Source organism: Anas acuta, chromosome 17 (genome assembly GCF_963932015.1).
Source record: "Anas acuta chromosome 17, bAnaAcu1.1, whole genome shotgun sequence".
NCBI lineage: Eukaryota > Metazoa > Chordata > Aves > Anseriformes > Anatidae > Anas > Anas acuta.
This window is the reverse complement of record NC_088995.1, coordinates 11,807,050-11,826,894: the sequence shown is the minus strand read 5'-3', so window position 1 is coordinate 11,826,894 and position 19,845 is coordinate 11,807,050. Positions and strand designations below refer to the sequence as shown.

Here is a 19,845-nt window from a genome sequence, read left to right as displayed (position 1 = left end):
CGTGTCTGGGGAGAATGACAGTGTGCAGCACTGCAGCTTAACCAGTGCGGCTCTGGAAGCAAAAAGGCAGGGGAAAAAAAAAAACAAAACAAAACAACACAAGTGGCTGCATGTCTTCATGACGATGGAGTCTTTTTGAAAAGAGCAAATGCCACTGTCTTGCAACATACTCCTGAGCTGATGAAAAGGAGAGAAATTGGTCGGAGATTTTGCTGACAAGTGACTCGCCGTCCCATGGCTTACACTGCCCAGGCAGCTGCCAAACTAGAACTGGTGTCCTGCCTTTTTCTGGGGGATGCAGATAGCTCCCAGGAAGGTCAGAATTTGGGTTACGGCTGAATTATAAGGTAAAATCTTTGCAGTGACGTGCAGATTTTTTTTTAGACTTTCTAGTTCCTCTAATAATACGTTGTCAAGCTTTAAAGCTGAATGAACTTTAAATATCGTCTGTGTTTAACAGCATTTAATCTTCCTGTTTCCTATTTTTTTCAGCCTGAATAAAGAAATAGTGTTGTGTTTTCTGTAGATTATGGTCATTGGAATGTTTTGCCTCTCTTTTTAATTAAAGAATGAGATTCTGGTTGCCCAGTTAGTGCTGCTCCCCTTAATGTTGAAAGTTCATCCTTTGCCCCCACTTTTTGGTGTAGATTTTTCTCTGAAGTGTTTAAAAACCTGTATCTGAAAGACCTAATTGGTGTTGATATTTCAGTGTCTGGGTTTATAATGCAGTGTTTTTTTAATAGGGCACCAGGGTATCAGCACTAAATGTGAAGAAAATTTGAGCCTAATCAAAACTACATGCATCACTTCGGATATAAAACCGACCAAACAAAAAAAAAAACCTACAACTTCAGGCTGAATTACCCCTTGGTGTGGCGCTTGTTCAGTGTGCCGTGTGGAGTGAAGGGGAAAAATGGTATCTTAACTAATGCTGAAGTAATTACTTACTTTGCTTTATGGTTTCAGAAAAATCTGCCTAAGCAAACACACCCCGACCGGGGCGGATATCTGTTTGGCTGCTTCTATTTTAGGTCCGATAAAGCATTGTTCACACCTGCGGGGAATGTGATAGGGAATAAATGGGAAACCCGACCTCCTTAGCACCGCGCGCCGTGCAGACAGGCCGTGCTCTGGTACAGGGATTTATTTCATGCATGGTGGCCTAGACATGAAACAAATGCGTAGAAAAGGGAATTATGTAAAATTGAAAGTGACAATTATGCAAACATTCCGGTTGAGGAAGAAGTAAATTCTTCTCTTTTTCCATGTGCTCGGCTTCAGTGCTAACGAGCTGCCTGTTGGGGTTTTTCTTGTGTGCGTTTGTATCTGTCATCTCTCTCATCTTGGCTGCTTCTTGTTTCATTTTTTTTGTGTGGTTTTTTTTTTTTTTTTTTTTTGGTTTGACCTTATTTTCCCTTTTGTTCCGTGCTCCATCTCCGTGCTGCAGGCCCGTTTGCCATGCCGAGGACGCGCTCCCAGCCCCTCGCAGCGCGGGGCCAGCAGTGGCAGCGCGGTGACGGATGCCTCCCCAGCCCTTTATCCAAATCTTTCTGTTTAAAGAGAGGGGAAGCTGGTGAGAGAAGAAGCAGGCTGTGAAAACAGCTCTGTGTTTTGGCCGGTAGCCTTTTGCAAAGCTAACCTGCTCAGTCTTCCACACTGCTTGGAAACTCCCTGCCGTGCAGCAGGGAGGCAGGGCAGCGAGTGGCTGCTGCCACCCATCAGTGCATGGTTCTGCTGAAAGGGACAGTCCTCGTGTGCCCGGGCTGCTTGGCACTGCTGCTCCTGGGTGCTGGCACCAGCATTTATACTGCAAGGAAGGCTAATTCCCTGGTTCCCTGGTCCTGGAGTGCTGCAGGGTCACGCAAACGCCTTCCTGGTATGGGGGAAAGGGGCTGAGGAGCAGCTGAGCATTGATACTGGATGTTGTAGCCAAGTGTTCATCCCCTGCTTTAGGTCATCAGAGTGGGGGATGCGCTGAGAGTGGTGGTGTAATGTGGCCGTGGTGCTGTACCAGCTCTTTGGAGGCTGGTTTCAGTTCAGCTTGTGGAGTTGGGCTGCTGTGGCCAACTGCGGGGACTGGCAGGGGTAGAAAGGGTCGCTTGGAAAGATAAACCTTGCTTGCAGTTTAATTACTCTGAAAACCCAGTTTCCACATTGTTTTCACTGATTAATTTCATTGTGATGGGGTGGAAGAAGAGACAAGTTCTTGTTTGTTTTTGGTCAGGGGCTTCATGTGGATGAGGTCTGTAACCCTACAGATGGCCAAAGGTTAGAAGTAGTTCAGTCTGTTTGTGGTTTTCATGGCTCAGTTTACACAAGAATTCCTTCTTCTTAGCCTTCCGTTCTTTTCTCCTTTCTTTCTTCCAAAACTTGTTTCCTTTCCTTGTGCAGTATGAAGGAGAAGTGCATGTTGAATATTAAATCCAAAGAGTGGGGGAAGAAGCAGCTCTTCTCATCAGTGTCACTTCTCCTTGCTTTAATCCCACGGAGGGATTGAAGAAAGTGTTGGGAGGATAAGATCAGTGTTTGAGCCCAGCTCAACGATGACTCTGCTGCAGAAAAAGGTTTTAATGGAGGCTGGTTGTGTGGGGAGGGTGAGAAAATTGCAGATGAATTGTGCAAATTTCTAAATAAAAAGCATTTAATTGCATTAAAAGAGAGGGAGGGACCCTCTTGTGTGCACATCGGAGACTTCAGTGAGCATAAGCAAGCTCTGTGCCACAGTAGTCATTGACCTTGTCAAATCATGCCATCGGAGGTCATGTATGGTAAAGCAGGGTGCCACAGGGGATTAGCACATCTGGGCAGAGGGTTTTTAAATCTGAGCATGCATGCCAGATCCCATCTCCAGTGGCGCATATGGATTCATTGGAAAATGCAAGGAGAGAGATCAGAAAGCACTTCACGAGGGGGAAACCTGGCTGGAGCAGGGGGCTCCTCGGAGCCCCTTTGCAAGCAGAGGGATGGTTGGTTGTGGTCCGGACCCCCAGCTTGCTGGCTGATTTGTGCTTGATGTTGAAATGTATGGAACTTGTAAGATCCCCTCAGTAACCTCGTAATTAGGCTGTCTTGGCCACACGGCTGCCTTTTGCCATTGTTTCCCCTCTAGTTTAATGGGTACAAATGTTCTTTTGCATCCTGCCTACAGCTATTAGTCTGGTATGAACAGAGAGAACTTTGTGCAGGTGGGAGGCTGACCTGTTTGCCATTTTAAGGTAAAACACTCGTGTTGTTGGCCCAAAACACAAATATGGGTTTTAGTTTCGTTATAAATCTTGGAAGGTAACAAACAAGATGACATGGGTTTGTCTACCTCCGATGTAGGACGTGACGTGTAGTGTCTGGATTAATGTAAGTGATGTGCCCATTTCAAAGATGGGAGTGCCTGGAGCAAACGGAAGGCAAATCATTACTAGCAACTGCTCCATTTTCTCCATGCTTGGAAAGGAAAATACTGAAAGCTTTAACTTGCCTGCGCTGTTGAAGTGTTCAGCAGAAAGTTTGGCATGGCATCCCTGAAGTCCAGGCAGCTGAGCTTTATGCAGCCTTGCTGTGCTTTGCCCCGCGGTGGTAGGCGAGCCCACAGCTCCTGATTTTTAGCTGGCAGGTGGCAGCTTACAACTCCGTCAGGAATACAGGTACTGGCTGCGTGCTACGGAGACCTTAAACAGGTTCTGTGCAGGATGGAAAATAACGTTGTGATACAGCTGTACTGTAACTGTGTGATCAGGACGGCCCAGGCAGTGCTTTGGTTGAAGACCTGTGACCCCCTGCCCCAAACAGAGAAGCATGGATGTGCTTTGGCTTGTTTCTGTCCGCCCAGGTGAGCCTGTTGCCCCAAGAGAACCCACTGAAGTTTGTTTCTAATCTGCAGAATAACTGATGAGTGTGGTAGGGGATGTGCTACCAACTCTCGTCCCAATGAATAGAGTTTTCTACTTACTTTTTAAAGACTGAGAATGTATCCTGTGATTTTTTTCCCCTCCACATTACTCTTGTATTCTCCTAAAAATCTGCCTTAGTTGATTAATTCCCCATCTCATGAAGAAAGCATTAAAAGAGAATTATCAGTACTTTCAGCAGGAGAATGGGTGGTAGCTTAGTAAGTTAAAGTGGCCTTAAAGTTGAAGCTAGCTAGTCTTTGTGCTTGCCAACGAGGGAGCTCATTTCTCACTGATTTCCGTTGTCTCCTGGAGGGGGAAAGAATGACTAATGCCTTGCTCCTGCCTTAGTCATAAGGACCTGGAATGAAACTGGCTGTAGCAATGAAAAGGCTAAATCAAAGTTCCTGGAGAGCGGTGGCTCTTGTGTATTCTTGTGCCAAATTTTTGCTAGGCGGGAAGGGGTTAGCGTTCTGCAGTGCTGTGACTTTCACCAGCTAGTGTTTGTTAGAACAGCATCAGGAGCGCGATGCTGAAGGATGGTTGTTGGAGGCACTCTGGTTAGGAGAGGGCACTGGTTGTCCTGGTTGGGCTCACAAGGGGAGCTGAGGGCACAGACAGTAGGAGTGAGCCCTAAGCTGGGGTTTTCAGCGCTGGTGGCTCCTAGGGCTTTTCCCGAGGATGTGTAGTTCTCAGTGTAAAACTGCTGGGAATGGGCTTGTTTTTTGTACTCACCTTCAGAAATTGTCCCGTGACTTCTGTGCGGACTGCAGGCTGAACATCTGCGCTTGTGCTGCAGGGCTGTGGGGCACTGAACGGAGCCTGCCTCCTCCTGCCACGTTCCAGTATTTACGGTGCCATATTGCATCCCAAATATTAGGTTGGACTTGGAGAATTAAGTGGCGCAATTATGAAGCGGAGGAAAAAACACTTATGTGGTGGCTGTGATAGATTAGTCATTTTGTACCTCCAAATAGCCAATTATTCCTCTGACTGGCTTTTATCTGACCAATTTGCATGTGCAGTCATGGTAACTGGTTTGCAGATTAGGCACAGAATTTCATGTGGATCTGATGTTGCGTTTTGGTCTCGTGTGCTCGGTGCTAACTGGAAGCAGGAAGCAAAATTCGCAGACGAGGGATTCACTGCAACAGATTATGATTAGCTGCTTTGTATTTTTTCCACTTTCAAAGCCTTTTCACTGGAAGGAAACAAGATGGCTCACTTTTATTGTAGCCTTTTTTAAAAAAAAGTATCTGTCAGAACCATGTAAAGTGGTCCCAGCTCTGTAGAAGCTGCAACACAGATTTCATTTGTATTGGCATTCTCTGCTGCCTAGCTTGAGAACACATTGTTCGAGGGCTGGGAACTCGCTGGAGCTTCAGTGCGTTTCATAAGAGATATGAAGGAAAAAAAGAGCTGGAGGAAAGAAGGAAAAATAAGCTGAAGTGGAGTGACCAAGGGTGAAGTCCTGCCTCCTTGAAGTCGATGTCAAAACTGTCATTACCAGTGCCAAGTTTCCACGTCTTCTCCCTGAATTTGATCTTGGCTGCATGGGTGTGCTGAAAATTAACAAAACGGTAATAAGATTTAATACTTTACACCTGGAGAGCTAAGTGAAATCTTAATTTGAAGAATATTAATAATTCAGCTGAATTTTGCTATTAGGTTAAATGTAAGCTCTGTTTCTGTCTGGGATTTGTGTCAATTTAGCGCGCTGTGGACTTTGCAGAATCTCTGATATGGGCAGTCTTTGAAGTGGAGAAATGGTCTAAAATATTTGCCAGCAGCTAGCTAGCTTTTTAAAGCTTCATTTGCTTCAAATAAGCAAGCCTTTTTAAAAACAAACAAATAAACGATTTGTAAGTGCAGGAATAACACGATACTTTTTTAAAAGCCTTTTTTTTTATATGGGCTCCAACAACTCAGCTGTAGTTACCTTGGTCTCCAGTGCTGCTAAAGACAAATTAAGCTAATAAAACAGTATCGTGCAACATCGTAGAAAATAAATTGGCTAATCTGTATGCAAGTTTTCTTGCTAATGCCAAATTTAAACTCTTTAAGCCTTTCCTCTTTTGATGAGAGGTAGAGGCTTTTATAAATGTAACCTTTGTAAGGCTCTGTGAAACAATGCCTGTAGCAGCCTTCTGGTGTATTTGTGGAATACAGATTGTTAAGTCAAGATGTATTTTAAGGAAATTATACATTTATTTTCTCATAAGTGACGAGATAATCTGAGACCGATAATAAATCTGTGCATTAGAAGGGAGGTCGTTGTCTCCACCTGCCTCCACGTGGCATTACTGACTGTCACTGGAGCTGAAGAAGTTTCTTGCTTTGCATCATATGCTAGCTAAACGCGTATGTACCTGTGCAGCCATGCACGAGTGTGTATATTTTCTCTCTTCCATGTACATAAAACAATTGGGTCTGTCTCAGATTTCTTGCAAACTCCTGTTTACTCCTTTGCTCTTTTGGGACTGACCTCTGCTTGCACCATATGGCTTTTGAACAGAGCACTTGTGAAGTCTCCTGGTTTTGTGTAAAATGATAATTTTACACATGATAATTGCAGGTGCACAAGCACCTAGTGTTAAGTTCTCTGAGCTGTTTAAACTTGTGGGGTTTTTCACATCCTGATTGTCAAACATCAGTATGCAAGTTTTATTGAAACTAAGTGTCAGGCTTCATTTTTGCAGATACTCGCCCTATAGTAGCTGCTGAAGATCCAGAAGTGGTTTCAGCACAGCTTGGGGGACTGGAAAAATCAGAATTGAAACTGGGGCAGGTCACACTCCCCTCCTCCCCCCCTTTTCCAGATAAGTTATATAATCTCTGTTCCTCTGTTTCTCTGTAACACAAGGATAACTTATCTCATGGCACTACTGCTGCTTAGTAGTTGTAAACCCCGCATGCAGGATCTTTTTGATAGGAAGTACATTAAGATTAAAGTACATGGTGTTTTGTTCTGAAGAGTTTGAGGATGAAATTTATAGGCAACCGTAAGCTGTGTGTTTGTTTATGATAAAATTGGGAGATGAAGTATAAAGGAACAGACACTGGTACTGGCCGTGTAACTTGCAGCTTTACATTACAAACAGGCTCTTGTTTGTGGTGATAAAGGCAAGAAATCCAGTGTATTCTACCAGCTACAAATAGCTACACGGGGTAGAGCTTTCACTCCTTCAAAATGAGCTTCTTCTCATTCTCAAATCAATCTCTCAGCTGTTCCTTTTAAGAGTCGTCTCTCCACCTGTTTACTAACCGTGAATTTTTGTTACTGTGAGAGCAAAAAAAAGCATATTTGCTGCCAAACATCATTCAGCTGTTGTGGTTCTCTCCTCCCCCACTTTCTCCTATATTCTCAGGATTTAGTTAAAAAAATTCCTTCCTCCTTGCCCTCCCCAGTCCTTTGGCTTAATTGGTTGGAAAGTGCAGACAGCAGGCAATAGATTGCTCTTGATCATGGTATTTTCCCCACTAACCCTTCCTTTCCTCTGCTTGGTTCTGTAAAACCCCATTGAAATCCTCCTTGCTGGCACTGCTGGTGCATCGGGAGTTCCCGCAGCGTGCAGGAGCTCTGCAGAGCTGCCCGGAGCAGATTCCTATCGGCGTGTGCTGCCCTTGGGATTTCTGCATCTCGGCTGCCAAGCGCAGGAGAAACACTGCTCTGCGGGCATGGGAGCTCTCTGCTCCCCCTACGGCTCTTCTGGGTGCTGTGTAAATACTGGGGGAGCTGAGGGGGTGAGGTTAGGGTGGATGCTTATGAATGTTGGGGAGGGAAAATGGCTTGGTGGCCTTGGGGTATGGTTTTGTAACCAGGTGATATCTCCTCACTTCTCAAATGGATCCACTGCCTTAAAGCTCTTGATGATGAGATTCAAAATTGACTTGTTAATCTTGAGAGGAATGATGAAAAACAGAAGGCAGTCAGTTTTCCAGACTGTGTGCCTGGGCACTCCTGGGCACGTGCCTATGGGCTGTTGGTCTGTCCCATCACCTTCCCCAGGCACAGCTCATCACCGTTGTTGTGCCATTGCTTGTTCCTTCCTGGTTTCAAGTCGGTAAATCTCGAAGGCTTTTCATGCCTGCTTTTGGAAATTGTTATGAATACTGGGCTGCTGGGGGGTTGATGGCTTCTTGGATCCTGGAAGAATTGGGGAAAGTGCAGTTAAAGGCTGTGCTCTCCTCATGGGCTGCATCGTCTCTGGTATGTGCTGTTCTTCATAGACTGCTCAGTAAGTGAGAAAGAGGGGTCCTGCAAGGCTTTCAGTGGTTTATCTAAATAAACAACACCCAGATATCACAAGCCATATTGTGAGGATTGTGAGCAGTTTCTTCTTCCTGAATTTGAACTGGTACACCACTTAAACCATAATGTACGTGGTTTAAATGTGCGTGAGGGAGACGGTGCTACCAGAAGCCTCAGATCCTGGGAAACAGGAGCAAATTGTTATGTACCCGTATGGAAGTGTACTTCAAATAGAGCAAAGGGTCGTGCTACTGCTGTCATCGCAGGAATAAACAGGAGAGCTCTGCATGGAGGTACTGTAATAGCGGCTCCAGCACAGCTCAAGGTGTTACTCTGCATCCCTCTCACACTGTACAAATTCACACAGGTAGCGGGGAGCTCACCTGGTTGGATCCAGCCAGCATGTGGCTGGGCACCGTGCAGCACTGCTGGCACCCTCGATTGCTGCTTCAAGAGTGAGGCTTGCTGTGGGAAGAAATGCTCCTTTGGGACTTGATTCCCATTATTTTGCCGAAACCTTTTCAGCGAGTGCCCAGCGCGAGGAGCAGGCGGTGGCTGGCACGCGGTCAGCATGTGCAGTGCTGTGCTGGGGTTTTCATCCTCTGCCTCTCGTCCCGTTCTGTCCCTGCTCTCCGCGTGCGTTGTCGACAGGGGAACGTCAGGGACAGTCGCACAAAGCTGCCTTTCTTGTCAGTTCTGCTTAAACCTCACGTGACGGTAGGACAGAAGCTGTTTTCACTGCTGGAAGTGAGGGGGAGGTGGAATGGCTGGTGGATTTAAAGAAAACTATATATATTTTTTGTTCATAAGCATGCAGCTTGTTTGTGGCGGTGGTGTGGGCAAGGAAGCACCTTATTATGCTGTATCAGATATGCCATGTCTATATCGGATCTACAGAGGAGAGGGCTTGATTTCAGGAGTACAGATCTGTTCCTACTGCCCCTTGCCCAGCAGGTCTGGGTGCCCCGGCAGCTGTGAGCCTCTTCTGACAGAGGAGATTGATCCTGCCTTTCGTCCCTGAGAAGCTGTTGCAGCGGCAGCTCTGGTGTATTTTGCCTTTATTTTTCCTATTTCTTTTCTTCCTTCCTTTTGTGAGGTGATATGTGCAGCGTGGAAGGGTTTATAAATCACATTAACTGTTTGTGACCCCACTCTGACTCGGCTGCCTGGCTCTGTCTCAGGAATTACCCCTTTGGCACGGCCAGACCTATCTGTCCTCGCTTTCCACCCCGAGCCATGTGGGGCTAAATGCAGGCCAAAAGCAGAAGTGGAGCTGGTCCCTGTGGGCTTGAGCTCCAAGGAGAGCCTGGTTTGGCTGTGCAGGGGGTGCTGGCATCATGCTTGGCACGATCCAGTGCGAAGTTTGATGGGAAGGAAGGATGATCTCTTCTGGTTTGGTTTATTTTAAGTTACTTTCGTGCATGTGTTGAGAAAGTAACTTATAAGAGGAGAAAGGAATAAATGGGCAAACCAAGTTCATCTTGCACACATACACCTAAAAAGCATGGCCAAATTGCATTGCAGTAGCACTGATGTTCTTTGCTGCCATGGCTTTACTGGGCTAGGGAGGAAGTGGGATAGGAGGGAGGTATATTGGAGAGGTGACCTTGTGAAGCCCAGGGGAAAAACTAATTTGTCAAAAAGCATGCAGTTACTTATTAAAAGTTGTCACCTTCCATCCTTCTCTTTGTATCTTTCTCCTCTTGTTTTTGCATCAATCAGTGGATTATTATTTTTTTTTCTGGCTTATTTGCTGGCTGTAGGCACATGATGCTTTCTCATCTGTTCTCTCTCAATCTTGTTCTCCCTGTTGGTCATTTAAAGTCTTCCTTTGCAGCGAGGAGCACCGAGTAGTAAATATGTGAGTGAGCAGCAGAATGGGTTTTGGATATTGCTGGATGTTTTGAAAAATGGTTATCCTTCACCCGATGAATTGCTCTCTCAAACTTGAATCTGGCAATCCCCCTAAATTGGACTTGGCTTTCTCTGGGAACACTAAAAGCAGCAAATTTCCAAAACCTTTTGCTAATGGATTACTGAGTGAAGATCAATAGAGATGCTGAGAGAGGAGCCAGGCCTGGAGAAAGAACATATAATGCAAGCTGCCTGATTAATTTGCTCTGGAGAATAAAAGCCTTCAGAGATGAGAACAGGGTATAAAACAAGCAGTTATAGACTTCCTATCTGCTGAGTAGAAAATGTTAACTTCTTGGGTCTGGTGAAGGTTTCCAGCGTTAGTTTTGCAATCACATAGTACATCTAGCGTACGGGGGAATATTCAGTGCCTGCCTATTCCTCTGCCAGGCAAAGCTGCCTTTTTTCCATGCTGCATGTTGGGTGAGCTATGGGGAGGGGCTGTGTTGGCTGGAGAATGTATCTGCTCGTAATCTTCCAATTAAGTTCACCGAGCCTCCAAATTCCATTGGCAGTGTAGGGGTCCAGTTAGTCCTGACTGTAAACAGCAGTAGCAAGCTGCTTTCTTTCTTTGTTTTTTTTTTTTTTTTGTTTGTTTGTTTGTTTGTTTTTAAATAATCTGTTTTAGTCAGTACTTAAAAATACTGTTTCCTCAGTAGAACCAGTCATTTTTGCTCTTTACGAGTCACATTTGATGCCCTTTGTAGGGCAGACACACCTGGATGCAACGTGTCGTGGGCTAATGGCTCGGTTCTGAAGCTGAAGATGGGTGGTGAGCAAAGAAGCAATTAGAAGTGCGTGCTTGCTGCTTGAGTGCACTTAATTTGGTGGATCGTAATGCTCCCAAGCCAAGAGACTTAGATGCTTGTGGCATTATTTCAGTTTTGTTGCAGTTTTTTTCGTGGTGGCTCAGGTTGGAGAAAATTCAGTTTTCCAAAGGAAAAGGACTTCAGAGGCTGTTTTCTTGCACACTCTTCTCTTGGCTTCGTGCCCATGCTCAGACGATTGCAGGTGAGGCAGGAATTTTCCCAAATGGATTTTGGCCAAGAGACTGGTGTTAATGTCTTCCCTCTGCTTAGAAAGGAGTGGGATAGAAAAAAAACGAGAAGGTTTTGTAATCACAAGCATCCAGAATGGCTGATTTATGTCCTGGTGATACTTCTCCAGCAGCAGAGGTGTGTGGTAGACCCAGCGTTTCCACTGAGAAGAAAAATGTTATCCTAAAATCTTGTTTTCATGTTTGTTCTCAAGCTACTGAACATGCATGGTTTATTTTTAGAGAAAACAATGTCAGCCAGATTTGTGCTAATTGTTGGCAACAGTATGTAAGCCCCTCAAATGCTGACAGGGAGACAATGTTTGGTGATTGCAGTCGTGCAAAGCTAAAAATGACTTTAAACAATCATGAAATATACTTGCATGCAATGTAAGAGTTGAACAGTGGGGTTTTGGTTTGGAGTTTTATTTGTATGTTGGTTTTTTTTTTTTTTTTTTACTCAGCTGATTGCAGGTGTTGTGTGACAAATTGAATCTAGATGTGTTCTGCCTTTAATTATTATTGATGGATATATAAAATAACAAAACCAAAACCTATTATCTTATCCTTGTTAAAAGGAATTAGTGACAAGTTCACACTCCCCCCACCCACTAGCATTGCAGTTCCTCTGTTTTAACTGCTCTTACTTGTGTGGTTTTGTTTCTAATTTTGCTGTGAGTTTTTTTTTCTTTTTTTTTTTTTTTGTCGTGTCTTTTTTCTGGTTGCATTTTGACAGATCTTTTGGTTGCATTTTGACCTCAGCATGCAGCGCCGAAGAGCCCTGTGCCTTCGGTGGCAGCTGGGCCTCTGACGGCCCCGCAGCTACAAGGCCTCGGGCTGCGGGGCTGCAGGGAGTCCTGAGGGTGTGCTTGATGGAAACTTTGTGCTTGGTGCTCATTCCTTTTTGCAGCCAGAACCCCTGTGAGGCGTGTGGGTTGCTCCCCAAAGAAGTCTCCTTGGCAGGCCCGCAGAAGGCCGGCTGCCCCCAGGGCTGTCGGGCACTGTGGAGCCAAGGCAGCTGCGGTAGCTGTGCTGTGAGCCAGCGGGCCGGTGAAACTGGGCTCCTCAGGCAGTGCTTGTAATGGCCTCAGGCTCCAGCTCCTTCCAAGGAGAGCTCAGCCTCGTCTAGCCTTTGCTGCGACCACACAGATGTCAGCGGGGCGGCCGGCACGCTGCGAGGGGGAAAGGTTTCCGGCTGCTACCAGCCTGCCCGAAGCTGTGAGCGCCACCAGCTATTTGCTCTTTCTGTCCGGAATTGAAGAGCACAGTGCGTTTCTTGCCCCAGTGTGTTTATTTTTCCTAGCTGGCAAAAGATGACAAAGATCTTGTGTATTTAAATTGCTAGAAATGACACACTGTTCCTTGCCTGGTATCTGTGCACCTCGGGTGGCCAAACCCTGGAAGCTGGAGGAGCGGGGCAAGGAGGCTGTCGCTGGGGCTCCGACTTTCCTGGCCGGGACTGGTTGTGGCTTTTCAGCTGCTTGCTTGTCCATAGTATGGCTCTCTTTTTACTTAGCTAATTTCTGCTGCTCTTTTTACAAGCAAGAGGACTGGTTGTCTGCAGTGCATAAAGCAAGTAGAAGCCTCGTAGAGAAAGGTGAGGGTTAAGAACTGGATGGGTAGAGGCTTTGGCAAAGGCAAGGGCTTGAAAATGCTGTGGGATGCCTGGTTTCAGCACTGTGCCAGGTGATGTGTGGCCTGAGGGTGGAGGTGATCACAGCAGCCTGTCCCGTTGGGGCTGTGGAGCCAGAAGCTGTGCAGCTCTGGCTGCTTTGATGCAGCCTGATGTGAGGGCTGCTCTTGCAGACTCCAGAATAAATTGTGGTTATTGGTGGGCATCAGGGTGGAGGTTGCTCTGAGCCTTCTGAGAGCCTGGCTTGGCCCTTGGAGGAAGAGGATTTGCTGTCTGAGGACGTGCAAGAAGTGGCTGCACCCATGGAATTGCTTGCTGACTTGGAGGTGTGCTTAGGCACCATGTGGTTTATTGTCAAGTTTCATTATAACTTTGCAAAATCTTAATAAGGAAATTTGGAAAGGGAGGGGGGGGAGAAAGCAACACTCAGGAATGATAAATGTTCTCTGAAGTAATGTTGTTAAATTTATTTTTAATTTAATTTTTCTTTAAATCTGTATATGCTTGTAGAAGTTGATGCTTCTGGCTCTAGGGAGGTTCTTGTTAACAGCCCTGTGATCCTGTTGATGGCAATTGTAGTAAATGAATTTTAATAAATAAGAAATTATGATTCTGTTACACTTCCCGATCCCTGCTGAAATACAACTGTGATTTGGTCTGAAACACCTTTTTTCCCTTTGTTCTATAAAGCAGTGAGGCATATGGGGTTGTTTTTTCCCCCTTTTTCTTTTTGTTGAGTAGTCAATTATATATTTTATGTGATGCCAGAGTAAACAGTGCATTCCAGAGCAGAGCAAAGAGCCCAGCAGCGGGACTCTGATTCCAGTGTTGCATCTTGTCTACCTTAAATCTCTAGCCATTTTAAAACCACTTAGAATTAATTACATAGGCTTTAAACCTCCCCTTCTCTGGCTCCTGCCTGCAGTAGCCAGCCACAGAAAAGAGGACTTGGATATAAATAAATGGTGTTGCATTGCATCCTCTGGTTTGAAGATTTTTTTTTTCATTTATAGCCTTTCAAGTGGCATTGCCTATTGAAATGTGCCTATTGGTGCTGAATCAAGTGGCAGGACTCCACGAGGCTCCGGAGTACTAGTGCAGGGGAAATTAGGTGTTTCAAAGAAATGAACAAATTAAAGAGCAAAGAGAGCTTCTTACGGCATATTAAAATAGCACAGTTTTAAAGGGCCTTTGAGCTTATTTTTCAGTGGCTGGGTCAGAACCATGCTGCTTGGCTTGACAAGACTATTCTTTCTCCTTTTGTTTGCTAGCATTGCTGGATTGAGGGGAAGCAAGGAAGATTTTATACAAGCAAGCTAGCCCCAAAACCTTAAATGAGTTGGTTTGTTTGGGGGTTTCTTAAGTGCTCTTTCAGCACCATTAGCATAGGTCATATTTCCTTGTTGTGGTGCGATGGCTATTAAATCCTTTTGCCTGTAACATCTCAAAACATGTTGCTTCCTGTGTGTGCTGTGACCACTCAAGTTTCTTCCGTGAGGTAGGGAGGTACGTGTTATTTGTGTAACACCTTCAGAGCATCTTCATCCTATTTAGCACTTTGCAGTTCAGTTTATTATCAGTTTAAGCTGGTTTTATTCACGAGTGATGGCCAAGATAACCAGCTCTGCTGCTGTCCACTGGTATCTATTTTTAATTAATAAAAAAAAAAGTGTAGCACAGGTGCTCTGTAAGGAGGAGTTAGCTGTCTGTGTTACTTGTGCATGAAGATGTGCTAGAAAAACGTAAGAGAAGGGCTTGTTTGTGGCCTGAGAGGCTCGTTGTGCTGGCTGGTCGGCATTGCAGTGTGCTGACCCTGCACATCCCCGAGCTGTCTGAGGGGAGAAGCCACCATCCAGCGATCTGGGGCAGCACGGGGGACGAGTGTCCTGGCCTTGCATTGCTTGTGGCTGGGAGCAGCGAGGAGGTGCAGTACCAAACCCTTCTCTTCAGCTGGCACAGGCAGCTGAAGAGAAGGGTTTAAGCAGAGCATACGGGTAAGGAAGGAGAGGAGGGGATGAGGGCAGCAGCAGTGCGGTGCTGCCTGCAAAGGAAATCGTGTGATAGCCCTTAGTTTGCGGGACTGGAGGCTCCAAAAATGAGCCAAGTGTAGCTGTTTGCCTCTACAGGCTGGAGGTGACCTGAGGTTCTCCTGTCTCTATGGATTGTGTAATAAATGAATTTAAAAACAAGGAAACCAACACCTAGCATCTAATGAAGATGAGTGGCATTGGCATTTTTGCCCAAATTAAACATAGCTGCTGCCAAAATTGTTGGCAAATAAGTGACTCCTCAGAAAAAAGGGGAAAGCATCAGTGGGATAGCACCAGGAGCTGTGACAGGTGAAGTGCTTGCAGTGTGGTGTTGCTGCCGTGTACCTGTTTTAATCTTCCCATCTTCCCACAGAAGTGCCAAGAAGCCTGCTATGGCCATCTTGGAACAAACAGCTTTTATTTTGATTCCTCACGGTGAGAAACTGCTCCAATTTTAGTGGGGTAGTGGGTAGAAACAAAGTAAGGAACTTGGAGGAAGCAGAGCATATTCCAATTAGCCAGAAGAGGCAAGAAGAAAAACACTGAGAGAAAACCCAAGCAAGCAGCCAGGAAAGCCGGCACTGTTTATTTTTGGCAGGAGCTGCTGAATGGAAGCTGCTTGTAGTTAGTGTTGTTGGTGGCAAGACGCAGCCAGGGTCAGGTTACAGCTCTGATTCAGTGACCAGTAAGTAAATGGTTTCCTTTTTCCCTCTCCGGCTCTCCTCCTTTTGCACAGACCTTTGGAGGACTTCTCTCTTCCTCCCTGGCCCTGTCTTCCTCCTCATTGGGTGCTCCATTCTTCAGAGCTCTGGGAGGAAGATGCTAGGGTTGTGAAACCACTTCCAGCGAACCCAGCAGCGCTGTAGCTGTTCCACGTTGGAGAGGGGTCAAGGTACGGCTCTTGTACTAGTCCTGACACTGAGAGCTGCCCTAATTCCTGAGCACTGCAGGCAGCAGGCTCTGCAGGAGAGCTGAGCCAGGCCAGTACGGTTTGGGCAGAAATAGAGGAGTTGGGTGCTGGGGCAGGAGCTGCTCAGATGGCTTCCAGAGCAGCTCTGTGCTGGTGGAGGCTGTTCGGATCCAGGGCAGGCAGGTGTGGAATTGCATGCATGCAGCCTGCTACGTAGCCCATGTCTTGTAGTGTCAGAATAGCATCAGATAATGTGCAGTCCGCTCATGTCTTGTGGTGTCAGAATTGGGCACAGCGATGTGCAGAAATGAACATTGCTGGTACGAGGGAAATAGTGTTGAAAGGCAAATAGAGGAATTTATTATAAAACAATAGGAAGGGCTGCTTGATGACAGAAATGCCTTTGCAGGTAGGTCAGAAGAGAGCCCTTCTCTTCGCTTCCCCTGCACCATTCACAGCAGGTGTCCCACCCCTCTGCTCTCTGCAGGCTGGGTGCCTCTCGCTTTCTGTGGGGCGAAAGTGAAACAGGAGAGATGAAAGCTTGCATTACATTGAGAGGGATCTGGGAAGCTCAAACTTCCTTGCAGCAGGATGCCTTTTCTGCTTGGGGGAGTGATTTTTCCCACTTCTGCAGCTGGCCTGAAACGTACTGTTTTCAGGCTACAGTGTTATGTTGTTTTCCACCGAAGTTTGCAGTTGTCTGTAACATATTGCATAACCTGTTAGGAAATAGAGCCCCAAATGGGTGCAGGTATCACTGATGCCAGCTGTGTTTTCACTGTGGGCATGTTCATCGTGATCAGAATTTCAATGTTTGGTTTTTTGAATATTGTTTTGAAATAAATGGGTGTTCATAAAGGACATAGTGAATGTTGAATGTGATGTCATTGTGTCTGTACTGGTGGATCTCAGAACACTTGATGAACAATCTCACAACTGTAAGATGGGGAAAGCTGTTCCAGTTCTTCAGGAAAGTCATATGAGCAAGAAAGAGAAATAAGCAGTACTGGAACTACAAATCCGGATATGCTGTCCCTGTGTCCAGAGCCTCACATTTCACTGGAAAGGTTATTCTTGACTGGATGTTATTAATATGAAATGTTTATTTATCTTGTTACAGTGCCAAAAAGCTCATTTTCAGACAGATAGGGCTATATTTGCAGTACTGAAAGCATAAAGCAGGGCAAAATGCACACTGCTGAGTATTTCCTTGATCCAGTGGCCGTTTTCCCAAACACCCCAGAGATCCCCAACTTTCAGTAGGGATGAATGGAACTTGGATCCTTCCAGGCACGAACCGTGAACCCAGCAGTGAAGCTGTGAGCCCTTACTGCAGCAGGGGCCCCGTGCTGGGGTTGTGCCAGAAGGAGCAGAGCTCCAGGACAAGGTCTAAAGAGTGTGTGCAGTAGTTTCAGAGCTAGCTGCTTTCTGTTGTTTGCTCCTCTTTGGGATCTTTAAATGACATACAAACCCGTCCTACTCTTGGCGTCCTCAGAGCTTGGAGAGCTCAACGTCTTTGTAGAAGAAGATAATTTAGAAACTAACTTTTGTTACTTTCTCCATCCCTTCTATTGCCTGTTTTATTTCAAGGAAAACAAAACAACAAAACAAAAACCAAGATGACAAAGCATAATTTGTGTACATTTGTAGCTTACAAAAGACTTCTCTTATTCCTCTCAAAACAGAATATGGAGTGGAAGTTTAAAAATAATTTTGCAAGATAAATACTTTCTTTTAGCCTTCCAGTGCAAGTGCTTGAAATACTTGCGTTCCCTGTTTTGCAGTTCCTGGATTGAAGCAGCAAAGAAAAATCCCCCACCAACGTAAATGTGCGCCCAGATCTATTATTTAGCCCACAGTCTGCTGTTTTTATTAATACCTTTGCTACAGCGTTACAGTTCATTAACACCAAGTTGGGAAGTTTTAAATCCAGACAACAAATACTTGCTAATTAGAGCTAATGGATAGCTTGTTGCAGCTATAATCTTCTGATTTGCTTTAATGGCTTTAGAAGAAAACCCAGATCTTGAGAAGTTGCTTTTTGTGTGGCAGAACTATTGGAAAATTGGTCATCTCCTGGGAGGGACTGTCCATGCTATTTTTTTTTCCTCTCTACAAATCAGTGATTATATCTTTAGTTATAGTTCCCTTCTTGGAAAATGGTCAAACAGCGATACAAACGTTGTATTGTGCATATAAAAGCGCAAACTTGAGATGTGTTGGCTGTGGTGCTGGAGAACCCTGCTGCATTTTTAATATGCCCATTTTAGTGAGAGGCAAAATCTAGCTGCAGTTCAGCCATCCTGCATCGTTTCTGGAAGTAACTGAGAATCCATCTAATTGCTAAGCCAAAAACTAATAAAAAGCACATATGTGTGACTCTCGCAGAGGAAAACAGCTAAAGATTGGAAGGCTATTGTGATCTTATCTCAGTGGGGAAAAAATTAAGGGTTTATTTGGCTCAAGTTATTCTCTTTGTCTGCTTAGCTGTGTCTGATGAGAATCAATAATGACCATCTTCGTACAGAGCTGGCATGTGGTGAAACTCTCCGTTCCCTTTTGGGCACTCTCTTGCATTGCTGGGCTGGCCTCTGCGGGCGTAGCGGCGCCGATGGGAGCCATTGGCCCCTGGCTGACAAATCTCGGTACACGTCGCTGACATTGACATTTCAGAAACAGCAACCTGTGTTTTTGGGTTTTAGCAAGCTAAGGAAGCCCAGGTTTGCCAGGGAGGTGTTTGCCTGCATGGCTGTGTTGTGCTGCCAGAAGTTCTCCCCCTTTGCCTGCAGGCTTGCACCAGCAGAGTTTTTTTTTGTTGTTAAGGGTTATTCTCAGCCCTCCTTTTCCTATGGCTATTGTAAAGACTTCAGTTTTCTATGGAATACAGAAATGGGCTGTGTTTTCTGAAGTGTGTATGTTGTGTCCACTTTGCATTGGTGCTGTGATAGTAACGTGCTTTTTCTTAAACTGAGGACCTCCGTCCTTTTGAGTGATGCCCATTAAGTACTGGAGGCTCTTGCACCTTGACATCGGCCTGAAGTGACGGTGGTTGCGTATATGTTTGTAGGCTTAGGGCTGCTTAACACACGTGGCTGACTGAAGCTGCCTCCCTTATAAACTAAGGGAAGGAAGGATAAAGAATAAATTAATATACTGGTATGTTGAGTGTCTTTCCCTTTTGATGCACGTACCCAAGGCAGAAATGTGTGTCTAATAGCAGCTGCTCCTCGAGTTGATTTGCTTTGTTCAGATGCATTGGCAGTGCCCCCTGCAAGGAGCGGAACTGCTGGAAAACTTCAGAATTAAAATATTTAAACAACTGCCCTGTAATACTGGAAAAATCCTGAATGGTTTCCTCTTGAGAGGAAACGTGTCAAAGCTCTGGATGGAAACGGTTGGTGTCTGTTTCTGGAAAAACCCGTGTGCCGAGCAGGAACCAGCAGGAACCAGTTTGTTCCCCCCAGGGCGCCTGCTGGGAGTGCTGGGCAGGAGGACGCGTGTCGAGGGCTCGCCGCTTGTGCAAGGGAAGCCGAGGCTCGCAGCCGGGCATGCACGTACTCACGTGCTTGAGAACTGAGCTGAAAGTTTACCAGGCAAGTGTAACTGTGGATAAAAGCAGATGTGCTGCTTCGGCTCAGTCTCGCAGAGGCTTCTCGCATGTTTACAGTTACGGAAGCGGGGAGTCCCGGGGGACACTGGTGGAAGTACTTGGAATCATGCTGTGGCTTTCTGCTGGATGGAGGCTAACGCCTTAGACTTGTTTTACCTTCTACTATTATCTTGTTAGCCAAAACAAAAAGAACGTTGCATGAAAACTGTGCAGCAGCGCTTCTACTTGATTTCTTACTCGCAGAGTCCTGGAGCAGTTCCTAGATTTTCTGGTGAGCTGTTGAAAGGACTCTCATTTCTCTGCTGTTGATATAAACCTCGTTAGCGAGACAAAGCAAGAATCTGCTCTGCCCTGAGCCAGGGCGGACCATGCTGTGTCCCTGCAGTGCCTGAGCCGACCCCCGCGGTGCCCCCGGCTCTCACCCCGCACCGCGTCTCATCTCGCCTCTGCCCTCAGCTGCCCTTCCCACCGGGGCAGTCAGGAGAGCCCATCCTGCCCGTAGCACAGGCCTGAGGAGGCACAGGGCAGGCTTTGGATGCTGTTTGGCTTATTCAAAATAAGAATTAAAAAGTCAATTGG

At 45.8% G+C, this 19,845-nt stretch overlaps 1 protein-coding gene across 20 annotated transcripts in view; it reads left to right on the top strand.

Moving 5' to 3' along the window:
- The window catches only part of FBRSL1 (fibrosin like 1), a 513,602-nt gene that overhangs the window by 12,428 nt on the left and 481,329 nt on the right, over positions 1 to 19,845 (top strand). The window contains exon 1 of one of the 20 annotated variants that reach the window (XM_068654042.1): positions 11,026 to 11,058. The exons of the other annotated variants lie outside the window; for them this stretch is intronic. Within the exon in view, the coding sequence (XP_068510143.1) occupies positions 11,041 to 11,058 (18 nt within the window). The 5' untranslated portion in view covers positions 11,026 to 11,040. Of the gene's footprint in view, positions 1 to 11,025; positions 11,059 to 19,845 lie in introns of those variants that run through there. 20 annotated transcript variants of the gene reach the window in all.